Source organism: Elephantulus edwardii, unplaced genomic scaffold (assembly GCF_000299155.1).
Source record: "Elephantulus edwardii isolate Elephantulus edwardi_28Jun2011 unplaced genomic scaffold, EleEdw1.0 scaffold00049, whole genome shotgun sequence".
Lineage (NCBI taxonomy): Eukaryota > Metazoa > Chordata > Mammalia > Macroscelidea > Macroscelididae > Elephantulus > Elephantulus edwardii.
Window position 1 is genome coordinate 6,231,095 of NW_006399799.1, and position 14,432 is coordinate 6,245,526.

Here is a 14,432-nt window from a genome sequence, read left to right on the forward strand (position 1 = left end):
AGAAACAAGCACAAAAGGCTAGAGCGTGGAGCTGGATGAAATATTCTTAAAGTCTGTATGTTGCCTAGGAGGCCTGCCCACAGAGACATGGTGGGGACAGGGGACCAGGGACACTGGGAGGAACCTCTGGCTTTCCTGTATCTGGGGTGGTTTTTAACTTACTCACCCAACCCTCTGCTCTGGACAGCCCAGGCCTCTTAGGGGGCAGGCCCAGATGGGGCAGTCCTGTGGGGAGCCCTAGAAGCCTCCCATCCCCTCTACCCCATGGACTCGAAGCCCCTGTAGCAGAGGGAAATCTATCAGTGGTCCAAAGACAGAGTCATCCTCCTGGCTTGGGGATGGGGACGCTAAGTTCCCCAGAGGGCTGGTCTGGAACCAGAGGTTCTCATATGATTTGGGGCTGGGGGTAAGGCCTCCCAAGAGGGGCTGAGTGGAGTTGCAGCGGATATAGTGCTCTGTCTCTGGACTTGTGGGGCTGCCCAGCACCCGGCCATAAAGGACCTGATCGTTGGTGCTGGATAGGGGCTGGGGCTGGGTGGACGCTTCTCTTGATTCCCCTTGGAGCACATAAGCCTGGACAAGAGTGGGGAGGTCACAAGTGCCTGAGCTGTCGCTCATCTCCCAGCATCCTGGCTTTTTCTCTTCTTCCTCCAGCACTGTGATCTTGGTGATGGGGGGTATGCCGGGGTCCCGAAGGCTGGGCAGCTGGAAGACCTCCTAGACACAAGGACATGGTATGAGGAGATGGTACATTTTAAGGTGTTTGCCCCAGTCACTTTCCTTTCCCCTTCCCCAGCTGGGTCAGTAGTGGGGTCACTTCTGCTGCTCTTCTGGACCTCATAGGGTTACATTTGCAATGCCTTTCTTAGGTGCCCAGCACACACTGGGCCTGTGCCACACAGACTCACCATGGGACTCTTCACAACAGCTAATCCTCTGATCAGTCTCACTTCACAAGGAAGGGACTGGGGCTCAGACTAGAAACTGGGGTTCAATCTCAGGTTACTTTTACTCCAGAGGATCTTGGTGGGAATTGATGGGAGGCCCCAAGTGCTCACTGTTATAGGGGTCTCCCTTCATTTTGGGTTGGGCCAACATTCCACCCATTTTCCTCTCCCTGCGGGCTTCTCACCTCTGCCATGACGCTGGGCACCCAGGCACTCAGGCTGCTGTGGGCTGGGTCTGGGACACTTGGCCAGAGGTGATTCTTCCTGTTGTAAGAGGAGGCAGTGAGAGCTGTGTCCCATGTACCCTCTCATCCCCCTGACCTGCCCCCTGCTCCACTCCTGTAGCTGAAGGGGTACTCCTTCGTGCAAAAAGGAGAAGTGGAGGGTTGGAACTCCCAGGTGCTGCCCTGGTGGCCCAGAGGGCTGGGAGGGCCTTATTTGGTCCACCTGGGTCTATAGTTGCCTTGGGTAGGTGAGTGTCAGGTTTCCAAGGATACTCACCTGGGACTAGAACATAGCCAGACAACCCCACAGAAGGAGAAAAGCAAGAGCAGAAGGCCAAACAGACTCAGGAGGAGGTATAGCTCGTACTCATCTAGGTCAGGAGAAAACCAGAAGTTAGAGTGGATACAGGGCTCAGACTCTTCCTTCAGGCTCAGGATCCCAGCGCAGGCCTGGGGCTCCTCCCTCAGACTCGGGGTCCCAGCGCAGGCCTGGGGCTCCTCCCTCAGACTCAGGATCCCAGGGCCGAGCTGGGCCTCCTCTCTCAGACTGGTATCTCAGGGCAGATATACTCTTAGAATGGGGCATCTCTAGGTGGGGCACCCTCTCAGCAGCCCTCTTGCCCAACTTCTGTCTCCCCTTACCCAGGGCCAAGGTCATCAGGGTGAGGCCTGTGCTGTTGGTGGCCCCAGCCTGACTGGTGGCCATGAGATGGACATGATACAGGCTGGCAGGTTCCAGTTCATGAAGGACAAAGCTTGAGGAAGAGGCATTCAGGATGGTAGCTGGGGGTTGGGGAGAGCAGTTAGCCTGGGCCTGGAAGCCTTTGGGTCCCTCCATGCTTCTTGAACACCCTCTACTCCAGGCTTTCTGGGATAGACTCACAGAAGGACTGTGTGTTGGTCCAGAAGATGGTATAGTGAGTAATAGGACTCTTCCCCAGCTCAGGGGCCTTGGGTGTCCACTCTACTCGGGCCCAAGTCTTGCCAACATGCTTCAAACGCAGCTCTGGTGCGTGGGTTGGGCCTGTGGAAAGAGATGCAGGGGCTGTTGGGAAATGGGGCAGGGCAGACAGCACCCCCAGGCTCCTGATGTTCAGGCTCCTGATGTTGCGACCACATGCAAGAACTGGGATACCCTGGTGGTGAGAAAAGAGTGCCAATTTCTACCTGCTCGGTGGTCTCATCTTGCCAGGAACTTTGAATTCCACCCACCGTTGAGGCTGAGCCTGCATGTGGAGCAGTGTGGTTTGACTCCAAAGCCTCACTGCCTGGTTTCTCCTAGGCCTGATTTTGTCTAGCTCAGAATCTGCTGTCTGCTGCTCAATCTCAGAACTTAAGCCAGATCCTCTTCTAACTTCTTTCTGATGTGACCTGATTTTCATTGGACTTTCTTTGAATGCAGCTAAACCTATCACCCAGTTTCTGGCACCCTGTCACCTGATTTGGGTGCTTCAGTGGTGTGGTCCATAGGGAGTTGTACTGTGAACCCAAAGGCCGTGCCCTCTGGTTCGAATCCATCAGCGGCTCCTCAGGAGAAAGATGGAAAATCTCCTGTGCAATTCACAGCTTCCTAACAACTTCCTGAAGGGTCAGCTATGAGTTGGTTCCAACTCAATGGGAAGGCATTGAGTTGAGCTGACCACCCAATTTTTGCCCAACTGTTTTTCCAGGGGTCAGTGTAAACTGGGGGTGATCTTTGGATTGAGAGAGAGCCCCCTGTCATAGCCAGAGGTAGAGGAGAAAGGAAATGAACCCTCATATTCTTGATTGTTGGGATTCAGGTAGGTCTTGAGGAAGGAGGAGAGGGAAGGGGTTTGGTGGCTGACGAACCCTTTTCTTGGGAGTAAGCATAGATGTTCTGGGAGGGTCCCATAGTGTCCTGGTACAGAGCGGTCACAGTGATCTCATAGAGCTCGAAGGGCTTGATGTTCTCTGTAGAAAGAAAATAGGAGAGATGCTCTGGTTGGAGACTAATCTCTATAGATGGTCAGGAGTTAACTCAGACCTCTGGTCAGAGCTAACCTGGACCTCACAATGCTGACCTAATCCCTTCAGTCTCTTCTTCAGATGATGAAAATCAGTGAGGAAAAATGTAAACAGGAGCTAGAGAGGGGGTGGAGTGAGGGCTGCAGAAAGAGGGACTCAGGTGAGACAAGGGAGCTCTGATAGCCTAGTGAGAAGCTATACTGCAATCCCAAAGGCACTCAGTTTGAATCCACCAGCTGCTGTGTGGAAGAAGGATGGGCAGTCTCTTCCTGTACAATTTATTGCCTCTAAAAACCTGTTGAAGGTCCAGTTAGGGGTTGGTTCTGACTCGAAGGCGCACACAGCAACAGCAACAGTTTGACTAAAGGAAGAACTACTTGATTCTGAGAAAAGTGAGGAAGGCAGATAAAATAGCTAAATGAAAAAATAAATAGACCACATGAAAAAATGAAATATTTGTTCATCAAAGGACTTTATTAACAAAGTGAAGAGACACACTGCAGACTGAGAATTTTTGGGAGTCAGATACTTAGTAAGGGTCTAATATACAAGGCATACACACACGTCTACAACTAACAACAGAAAGACAAAGAACCCAATGAAGACTTGGAGAGCCATTTCATCAAAGAGAGCAAATATTCAAATGGCCAATAAGCAAGTGAAAAGACCTTTGAAAGGATTAACTATTGGGAGACACAGAACAAAACCACAATGAAATAGGAACTTAAGATGACAGTGATAAACACAGCCAAACAGAATGTTATTGAAAACAGGTGCTGGCTGAGGTGTGAAGAGATTTGAAGCCTCATCAATAGCTGGTGGGAAATGGTACAAAAGCTGCAAAAAAGTTTGGCAGTTCCTGAAAAAGTTGAACAGAGAACGACCATACCACCTAGCAGTCCTAGTCCTTGGGTGTCTACCTAGAAGAACTGAAATCAGAAGCACAAACAACCGTTGTGTGCTGCAGCTCTGCTCTCTAGAGCTGAGAGGAGGTGTCGTGGACTGAACTGTTTACTCCCAAATACATGCATGTATTGACAATGATGTGATGTGGAGATGATGGGTGATCCCCATGATCTGATACACCAAACTGCTGTGCAAGGAGTAAGGGTGGAAAGCAACAACCCTTAGTCTCATCACAGCTCTAATCTGGATTTTCCTAGGGTGTGATCTATAATGCCTTTTACCTTGCTTGAGTTGTAAAGGGCAGAAAAAGAGCTGAGTGGGAGGTCTAATACCGCCAAAGAAGAGTTGCCAGGAGTGGAGTTCATCCTATTGGACCTGGTTCCTTGTACCAGGAAGCTCCTTGATACCAAGGAAGGCCAATACACCTGGAGAGCTCCAGGGAATGCAGGGCCTACAGATGCTGAAAGAAACAAGATTTTCCTTGTTCTATTCTGTTCTCTCTGTTATGGCAGCACTAGGTAACTAAGACAGGTGGAAGCAATTAGAATATCTATCAACAGATGCATGAATAACCAAATGTGGTATATATACATCTCAAACATTTTACTGTCAAGTTGGAGTCAACTCATAGCTGAATCTCAGTGGGTTTTCAGAGTCTGTAAATTGCACAGGAGGAGGAGACTGCCCATCTTTCTGTCATGAAGCAGCTGATGGATTTGAACTGCCCACCTTTGCATTGGCAGCACAACTCCCTATCCACTTGACCACCAGGGGATTCCCTAAAGATGACATCATCAGAGGTATATACATACAGTGGAATATTAACCATAAAGAAAAATGAAGTCTTGATACAGCTCACAACATGGAAGAATCTTGAAAACATAACTGAGTGAAAGAAGCTTGTCACAAAAGGCCAAAACGGGATGATCTCACTCATATGAAATAAAGAAAATTCAGAATCCAAGGATTATTAATGGTTCTCAAGGAGAGGGAGGTAGGAGGCAAGAGAGAATTATGTTTTGGGAACAGTGAGCTTATGCTAATGATGAAACAACTTGGAAAAGAATAGTGAAGACAGAAGATCATAATCAATGTTACTGATTAGTAGTTAGCGACATTGCTGAGTTGACAAATTTGTTGTTTATGTTTTCACCACAATGGAAACAAAAGTTAAGGATCCAGAAAGGCTGGGAAAGTGCTTTGCTGGGATAGTTCTCTGGAGCTCTGGTGGACTAGTGGTGAGAAGCTGCACTGCAAACCCAAACCCATGCTGTTTGAATCTGCCAGTTGCTTCACGGGAAGATGGGTAGTATTCTCTGGTGTGATTAACTGCCTCTGAAAACCTGCTGGAGGGTCAGAGATGGGTTGGTTCCAACTCAGTGGCACACAACAACACTACTGGTTAACAATCACTGCTCCTCTTCACCTCTACCTTCCTACCACCCCCAACCTGTCCACACCCAGGTCTGCCTACCTTGTAGCAAGGTCCCTGAGATGCTCCCGTTATGCTCTATTCTCCAGGTCTTATTGCTGCTGCTGGAGTTGGGGGGACCTAAGCCCCATTCAATCATGTAGCCCCAAGGCTGGGGCCTGGGGAGAGCCCAGCCTATCCAGAGGCTGTGAGGGTCCTGGGATACAGCATGGAGTCTGGCCAGTGGTGGACCTGGAGGCAGAGTGGGAGACAGGGGGATGGAGGTAAAATAGGTACAGGTTTTGGAGTTAGAAGCCTGAGTTCAATCCTGACTTCGCTATTTATAAGCTGGGACACCTTGGGTAAGTGACCATCTGAGCCTCAGTTTCCTCATCTGTAAGATGGAAATGATGATAAAAAGTTGCTGACTGATAAGGTCGTGGTGTGGTTTAAATGATGCATGGAACAGGCTTAGCCTGGGGCCTCAGGTAAATTTGTTGTTAGGTGCCATTGAGTCAACAACTCACAGCCACCCTATGAATAATGGATCTGAACCCTGTCCTGTCCTGTGCCAGCCTCATCATCTCTGACATACTTGAGCCCATTGTTGCAGTCACTGTATCAATCCATCTTATAAAGGTTCTTCCTCTCTTTTGCCTACCCTCCATTTTTCCAACCATGATGTACTTTTCCAAGAATAGCTGCTTCTAGCACCATGCCTAAAGTACGTGAGATGAAGCTTTGTTATCTTTGTCTCCAAGGAACATTCTGGCTACACTTTCTCCAAGATACCTCTGTTCTCTTTGCAATCTGTGGGTTATGAAATACTCTTCTCCAACACCATGGCTCAAAGGCATCAATTCTCCTTCTGTCATCCTTATTCGTTGTCCAGCTTTCAGATGCATAGCAAATGACTGAAAAGACCATGCCTGAATCAGGCCCACCTTAGTCTTCAAACTGTCATCATTGCTTCTCAGTAATTTGGAGATGTCCTTCAAAGTAGATTTGCCCAGGGCAATATATCTCCTGATCTCCTGATTGCAGATACCAAGCATGTTGATTGTGGATCCAAGGAAGATGAAATTATTGATAATTTCAATCTTTTTTTCCTGTCTATAATAATGGGAGTAGGTGTGTCAGAATCAGTGAAACGGGCTCATGACAGGGCAGGCTTCAGAACTGTTGTCCATAGGGTCGCTATGAGTCACAGGCAACTTGATGGCACATTAACAACAACATCATGAGGTTGCCTTTAGGTCTATTGGTAAGGATGTTTGTTTTCTTAATGTTAAAATAATAATAATCAAGTTCAGCTAACCTCATTGCTGTCAAGTCTGTTTCACTTCCTGGTGACCTCATGTGTCACAGAGAAGAATGACCCTTTAGGGTTCTCTTGGCTGTAATCTTTGAGGATCCAGATGGCTATGCCTTACTTCTGCAAAGTTTCTAGGTGATTTGAACAGCTTACCTTTAATGTACTGGTTGAGTGCAAACTGTGCCACCCATAGACCTGTTGTAACAATAACAGTTAACAGTTTGTGATGCTGCTTAGTTCCAACTCATCGTGACCTCAAGTGTAATGGAATGAAATGTACTGCACCATTCTTACTAGTTGCTATGTTTGAGCTTGCTACTGAGGCACCATGTTGGTGAGCTCCTTTTTTTTTTTTTCTTTTTTCTTCTTATTCTTTGGCTGTTCGTTCATAGGGTCGCTATGAGTCGTCTATGACTTGATGGCATCAAACAACAATAACAATGACAACGACCAAGAAAGAGCTACGTTGGCCTAGTGGAAAGGAAGCTATGCTACCAGGCTGAAGGTGGGTGATTTTCATCTGTGGCCCTCGGCCAGGTTCAAATTGTCTTCCTGTCAAACATTCTTCTGGGTGGTATAGCACTGGTCTGTGCGTTGCTGTGCAGAGGTAACTTGTGGTTGCTGTGATGCTGAAGCCTGTGACAGTGATGTGCCAATCATGGTAATGGGCACCCATGCAGACAGTGTTGGCTGGAGCTTCCTGACTAAATCAAGCCTGGAAGCAGGAGCGGCATCCACTTCCGAAATGGCTTGCCTCCGGAAACTCTGTGTACGAACAGTGCTCAGGCTGTTCGTTCATAGGGTCGCTATGAGTCGTCTACGACTCGATGGCATCAAACAACAACAACAACAACTTCTTATTCTTTATTTTGCTAAGACTGATTGATGTCTTTCTCCAGGGCAATCCCTTGATAACACACCCAAAGTAAGCGATAGGAAATCTTGCCATTGTCACTTTTAAGGCGTGTTCTGAATGTATTTTCTCCAAGACAGATTTGATTGCTCTTCTGGTCGTCCCTGGTACATCCGCCATCCTTCACCACAACCACTATTCGTGTATTTTAATTCTTCCTCAGCCTACATAGACTGTGGTATGTGACAGGAGCAGTCATAGTCACCAAAGATATTATCAAAGTCGTATCAAATATGTTAATTTGTTGAGTCTTGTAACAGTCCCACGAGGGAGGTAAGATTATTGTTTCCATTTTATCCATGAACAAACTGAGAGACATAGAAAGGTTCAGGAACTCATCTATGGGCACCCAATTGGTGAAGAGGGACATTTGCTCCTATGACTATTATTACAATGGTTAATGCTTATTACCCATAAGATTGGTTATTACTAATTGTGCCTTGTGAGGACTCATGTTCAGGGAAACCAGGAGGTGGTGGTAGTGAGTTCCCTGAACATGAGAAGTTAACTTGGATCATGTTTCAGCTGGAGAAGCTTTCTCTCCTGGGGCTTTCTGCTTCTGCAGGATGGACTCTGTGTGTGTGTAACCTGGCCTTCACTAATGATAATATTAACAGCTAACACATATCAAGCAGCTACTTTGTTCCAGATTTCTATCTTCACTCATTTAAATCTTCACAGTGATTCTTTGAGGGAGACAGTAATTTCATCCCTGTTTTTTTGGGTGGGTAAATAAAAGTCTAGGAAGGTTAATAACTCCCCCAGGTTATACTCTGAACAAATGACACAACCAGGTTTGAAGCCAGGTGATCTAACATCAGGACTCATGTGCTAACCAGGGTGCTCTACTGCCTGGCCCCTCCACTTGTACCTTTGCTTTCCATGAAGACCACCGAGGTGGAATGAGACGTCCCGCCCGTGTTATAAGCCACCAGGGTCACCTCCTGAGTGTCTGAAGGCAATTGGAAGGCACAGCTTAATTCTGTGGTGTTACAGAGGTTTAAGGCTGCTTGAGGCCGGCTTGCGGGTCTCCAGGATACCAGGTACCCTTGGATCCGCCCACTTTCTTCCTGCAGGGGCACAGGCTGTAATAGGAATGGAGGGGAAAAGATATGGGGAATGTACAGATTGTCTTGGATAGAGGGAGAGCTCTGTGTGTGTGTGTGTGTGTGTATGGATCTTAGGACCTGAGTTCCCTTGCTTGGGAAAAGTACTAGGTCTTAGGAGGGTAGCAAGGTGGAAGCAACATGGTGCTCATAGCAGGTACTTAGTTATTCACTGAAGTGACCCTTTGGGGGTATGTGAGTCCTGTGTTGGAATCTGTTCAAAAAGGACTCTCCCTTGCTTATTAGACACATGCAAAGTGAATACAAAACCCATGCAAATCACAGAGCATCCCTGACCTGTGAGATTCCTGAGCCCCAGCTGGCAGGGCTCTGTGTGGGTTAGAGATCTCATGGGTAAAAGGATGGCCTACACAGGGGCTCACCTTCCAGAAGAGCTGCACTTCCACAGTCCTGGAATCTAACCGCCTTTGCCGCCACCTCGTGTCTAGTCTGAGGATGGGGGCTGTGGGCAGAGTGAAAAGAGAGGGTACCACCCGTCAGGGAGAGTCCTAGAGGCCAGAGTGAGCATGGAGGGCTGTCCTTGCCCCTCACCACAGACTTACCCCGCTCTGTCGTATTCAGCTCCAGGGGGGGACTCCAGTCACTCCAGTGGCCCAGCAGGGGCCAGCGGATGCAGCGCATCTGCAGGACGTAGGCTGTGGCTGGGAGCAGGCCACAGAGCTCATGGTTGAGGGTGCCGGAGGGCAGGGAGGTCACCTGGCGAGAGCACGGCTCTGAGCCTGGGCACCGGGACCCTCCCAGGGCCAGCTCTAGCCCACATAGACCCTTCCCCACCCTCCGCTGTTGAGACTACACTCTGGCTCACCAGGGCCCAGTCAGCTGCTGCAGGCCAAGGCTGGTAGCGCAGCTCACACTTCTGTGTGATGAATGTGCTGGTCTGCCTTGACTTCCACTGCAGCCACAGGCAGCCTGGTGGAGTGGGAAGCATCTCAGGTCTGAGGCTCAGGGCTCCCAGTGTTGGAGGCTCCACTTTCACTGCAAGGAGGAGGGTTGTCAGAACTGCTTCCTTAGAAGGCCCTTCTTGTCTGTCTGGGGTTCCATTTTCCTCCTGGGTCTTCACCCAGGGAGGTGTCTCTGAGTCTTTCTCTGTATGTGTGTCTGCGTTTTTGTTCTTCTCCACGTTGTTTTGGATCTGTGCCTATCACATATATAAGTGTATATGTGTGTCTCTATGCCATATCTCTAGGTCTTCATTTCATGCATGCCCCAGGGCCTTTGCACTGCCTGGGACATCCATGTGGTTTTCTCCCTTTGTTGTCAGAGATCTGTTCAACTGTTATGTTTTCAGCTAGCCCATACTTTGATCCTACTGAAATAGCAACTCTGTTCTCTATTCTGCTCTCCCTCTCCTGCCTGAACTTCCTCATTACACTTATCTCTGTTAGACATTTTATTTATGAATGCACCTCTTTGCCTGAGTTGCTTCTGTGTCTCTATTTGTCTCCATTTCTCTATTTACCCTCGTTGTCTCTGTTTCTGTTTCTAGGTCTTTTAAAGTCCCTATGTCTGTCACTGGGCCTCAGTTTCCCTGTCTCTGCTCACTTTGGAGGCCTCTCCCCACTCTCACACTCGGAGTCACCCACCGTGGTCCATAGGATCCAAGCACAGCTGCTGGGACAGGCTGGTCCCCAGTGCGTTCTCTGCCTGCACCCAGACACTCATGTTCTGGTACAACAACAGGTGTTCCCTCGGGATGGAGCAGTGAGTCTGTCTGGGCTTAGGTACACAGTCCTGAATGGGCTCCTTCTGGGTCTGGCATTGGCCCTGACTCCTGTGACAGGAGAAAAAGCACAGTGCTACTCAGGCCCCACCCCAGGGCCCAAAGGAAGGGGCTACGGCAGCGATGCTCACTCACTTGAAGCTCTTTAGGGTGAAGTTGGTAGGTAGATAGGGATCTGGTCCTGGCTCCCACTGACAGACGAGGCTGTTGATTGTGACGTTCATGAAGCAGGACAGGCTGGACGGTGTTGGGGGAGGATCTGTGTGGGTTGGAGAGAGGGTGAGGGCTCTGGGAGGGACCAGTGTGAAATTCCAGCTGGGATCAAGTTCACTTGTTTTCCTGACCTTAGTGCATCTCACTGGAGTCACTTTGCTCATTCCCTTGTCACCAAATAAAGTGACACTGAGGGACAGGTCTGGGTAAAAGCAAGTTACAGACATGAAGAGGGATGAGTATCCCAGGATCCCAGCTCTCTGATATCTCCCCTTCAGTCTTCCCAGCTCTGGACCCTTTTGTCAGTGACATTGTAATTGATGGCTGGGTTTTCATCCTGGTTCTGTCATTCATTAGCCTGTAATTTTGATGTTAACCTGTAAAATGGGAGTAATGGTAGTATACCTAGCCTCAGAGTTATTGTGAGAGCTTGACAATTCATTTCTCATCAAAGACTTAGAAAAGTTCCAGGCACACAGATGCACTGTGTTAACTGCCTGTATTATTGACTCTTAAAAAACCCCCAACCCACAGCTCTGGAATTCTTTAATTATTTTTCTTTCATTCATTCTTTCTTATGCCTCACTTTTACATAAACTCTCATCATTTTAAACCTGAATGTATTGTGCTAAATTTTGCCTGGTGGGAGAAAAGCTGAGAGCAAGTCCAGCTGGTAAAGTAGGTTTTTCTGGATATGTGGCCTTGTGGTAAGGCGTTGCACTGCCAACCCAAAGGCTGGTGGTTCAAATCCATCAGTTGCTCCTCAGGAGGAAGATGGACAATCTCCTTCTTGGTGATTTACAGCCTCTGAGGGCCAGCAGCCATATAGAGCAGTGATTATGGCACTGGCTTTAGGGCTGTATTGTCTGATAGGAGTCTTGGCTTCATCTTTATTAGTATGTGATCCTGGGCAAGCCATTTAACCTCCAAGGTCTCAATACTCTCATTTGCACAATGGGGCAATAATACCCACTGGTAGGAAAGACTGCCTGGTAGATGCCCATAGAATGCTTATTGGACAAATATTGGAAAGTATCTGACTAGTATTGGCAAGAGGACAAGGAGAGCAGAATGGGAGCGTGGCTGGAGAGACTACTTACAGCCTGCCTGCAGCTCCACTTGGTCCAGGATCTGCAGGCTGTTGGCCCAGTACACACAGCAGGAGAGATGTGCATGGATGTGGTTTAGATGGGGAATGGTGATGGTGGACAGCCGGGTTCCATCAGGTAGGTGCTGCTGACTCCCACCAGGTTGAAGCTCTGATTCCAGTTTCCACAGAATCTCTAACTCTGAGTCCAGGTGATTGCAGTTCTGGCTGATGACACAGGAGGCCGTGACAGGATTCCCCAGGCGGACGATGGATTCTGAGAGGCTGATTTGCCCACATGCTGCGAGGCCTAGAGTAGAAGAGAATGGGCTATGGGAGACGTCTCTGCCTGGCAGAGAGGGACTGTCAGGCAGCCTGTGTCTCTGGGACCATCCCTTTCTGCCTCTCTCACTAAGACATGGGGCTCAAGTGGACTGAGGTGTGTGAGGCTGAAAGAGGCAGTCTGGGGGTGAGATGGACTAGTAAATATTTAACAACTAGCTGGAAACTAGACCCTAATTTCATCGTGAGTACTGCTGTCCCTAGTGTGGATGCTTCTGGGACTGATCTCAAGCTACTAATCTGAAATTGCTGAACGGAGAGTTGGGATTGGCTCTTGCAGGAAGTCTTCAGCTCATGACCAAATACTCTAGTTCCTTCTCTAAAGATGGTGAAAGCAATCAATCGAATGATAAGCATCTCACAGCCACCACCAGCCTTATAGAAATTCAGCTCTGATTGTGTTACCCAACTCTGACCAGAACATTTCAGTGTCTCACTATTGCTCTGAAAGGCTGTATGGGGTAGTAGATGGTGGGTATGGATAGGAATGTGCGTGTTGGACCTGGACTACCTGGGTTTAAGTCCCGATTCAATCACTTTATCGATTATGTGAGCCTGGCACATTGGGGAGACTTTCTGTGCCTCAGTTTTCTCATCTGTAAAATGAGGATCAAAACAGTCCTTGTAATTCCTGGGAGGATGAGATGTGTCAGCATGTATAAGGCACTTGAAACACTGATGTGTCAGCACTTACTATGATGATTAAGAGAAAGACCCAAATCCTTCACATGACCCTTGTGGTCTATCTGCCTCAGTTCCAGCCGAGACCATCCTCTCTCAGATCATCAACTGCTCTGACCTTCCTGCTCTTATCTGAAAATAGCATGATCACCCTAACCTTGGGAGTTGTGTACCACCGTCCCTTCTCTCCACTCTTTTACCTGGCTAATGTTTAGGTCTTTCAGGACAACCAGACTAGGTGCAGCCTAATCAGACCAGGCCAAGATTTCCTTATCTTCGAAAAACTCTCATTATCCTTTATAATTATGGAGTCAGATGATTATTGGCTTCCGTGTCATCACAGCTGGAGCGTACAGTTGACTAGCTTTGAGGACCCCCTCTGTTTTGTTGTATTCACAGTAAATGGTGCAGAGTAGGTCCTTGGTGAGTGTTTATTAGCTACATAACTCAGTTAGCCCTGCATTTTGCCCTCACTGAGGTGAAGCAACTTGCCCAAAGTCATAGACCAAGTTCTTGACTCTCAACAGGTCTCTTCCTGCTTCATAGACTCAGAACTTCAGGCTGAAAGGAAACTTAGAAAGCTGTCTAGTTGAAAACTCTACCTGTAGGCTGTGTTCCCTACAGCAGAGCCCACTTGTATATGGCCCGAGAGCTAAGGATGGAGGTTAAAGGGTTAAAAACACAGAAAGGAGAACATGCAGCAAGAGGCTGCAGGTGGCTGCCATGCCCACAGAGAGACCAAATTTGCCAACATCTGCTCTATAGCATCCCTGTCAGGCCTGGCCTCAGCGTTCATGTCCCTGGAGCTGGGAAGCTTATCATCTCTCAAAACAGTCTCCATTATTGGAGAACTTTGTCTCTACTTCCATATTATATGAAATATGTCTTCTTCTGACTTTCACCCCAATATCTCTGCTGCCTGTGAGAGCTGCAGATGACTTAAAGGTTCCTTCTGATAGCCTGGCAGAGATTTGGAGACAAAGCCTGGGCTCTCCCTACTCTTTTCCAGGCTGACCAGCTCAGGCCCTCTCATGGTTCTTGATGGGGAATTGCTTGAAGGGGGCTGAGAGCCCAGTTACCCCACATATGTGCCCTACTCTTGAGCTTCATAGAATTTTCTCAGAATCTTAAGAGCAATGGGGTGGGCAATGCAGGGATGAAGCCATTCCCTGTCCCCTAAATCGCTCTCCCTCTAACTCCCTCTCCCCACCATGCCCTCACTCCCACCACACTTACTTCCAGGGAGCAGAAGGATGATCAAGGGAACTGTGGTCAGGCTCCAGGTACCCAGCCCTGCCATAGCATACAGCTTGGTGCTCACCTGGGGGCAAAAGATATGGTTAAGGGCTTTGGAATCAGAGCTGGCCTTAATCTATGCTCTGGCACAGTGTGACTCTGGCCCAGTTACTTTCCAATTCTCAGTTTATTTGCCTGTAAAATGAAAGTAACAATAGTGTAGACTGCACAGAACTTTGGGAGGAAAACATAAAATGATACAAGAATTTTAGAACATAGGAAATGACTCTAAGAGGCCTTGGTATTAGGTATGTTGTTGTTGTT

At 48.2% G+C, this 14,432-nt stretch overlaps 1 protein-coding gene across 1 annotated transcript; it reads right to left on the bottom strand.

The window, feature by feature from the left end:
- Window positions 1-237: 237 nt before the first annotated feature.
- Window positions 238-14,172, bottom strand: CSF3R (colony stimulating factor 3 receptor (granulocyte)). The gene is made up of 15 exons (XM_006886586.1): window positions 14,109-14,172; window positions 11,863-12,159; window positions 10,685-10,808; window positions 10,413-10,600; window positions 9,635-9,804; window positions 9,372-9,525; window positions 9,192-9,271; window positions 8,574-8,787; window positions 5,538-5,726; window positions 3,002-3,103; window positions 2,055-2,195; window positions 1,814-1,954; window positions 1,449-1,542; window positions 1,133-1,211; window positions 238-717 (listed from the first exon to the last, which is right to left on the bottom strand). Exons 1-15 carry the CDS (start codon window positions 14,170-14,172, stop codon window positions 238-240), a joined length of 2,517 nt encoding a protein of 838 aa, XP_006886648.1.
- Between the last annotated feature and the right edge of the window lie 260 nt (window positions 14,173-14,432).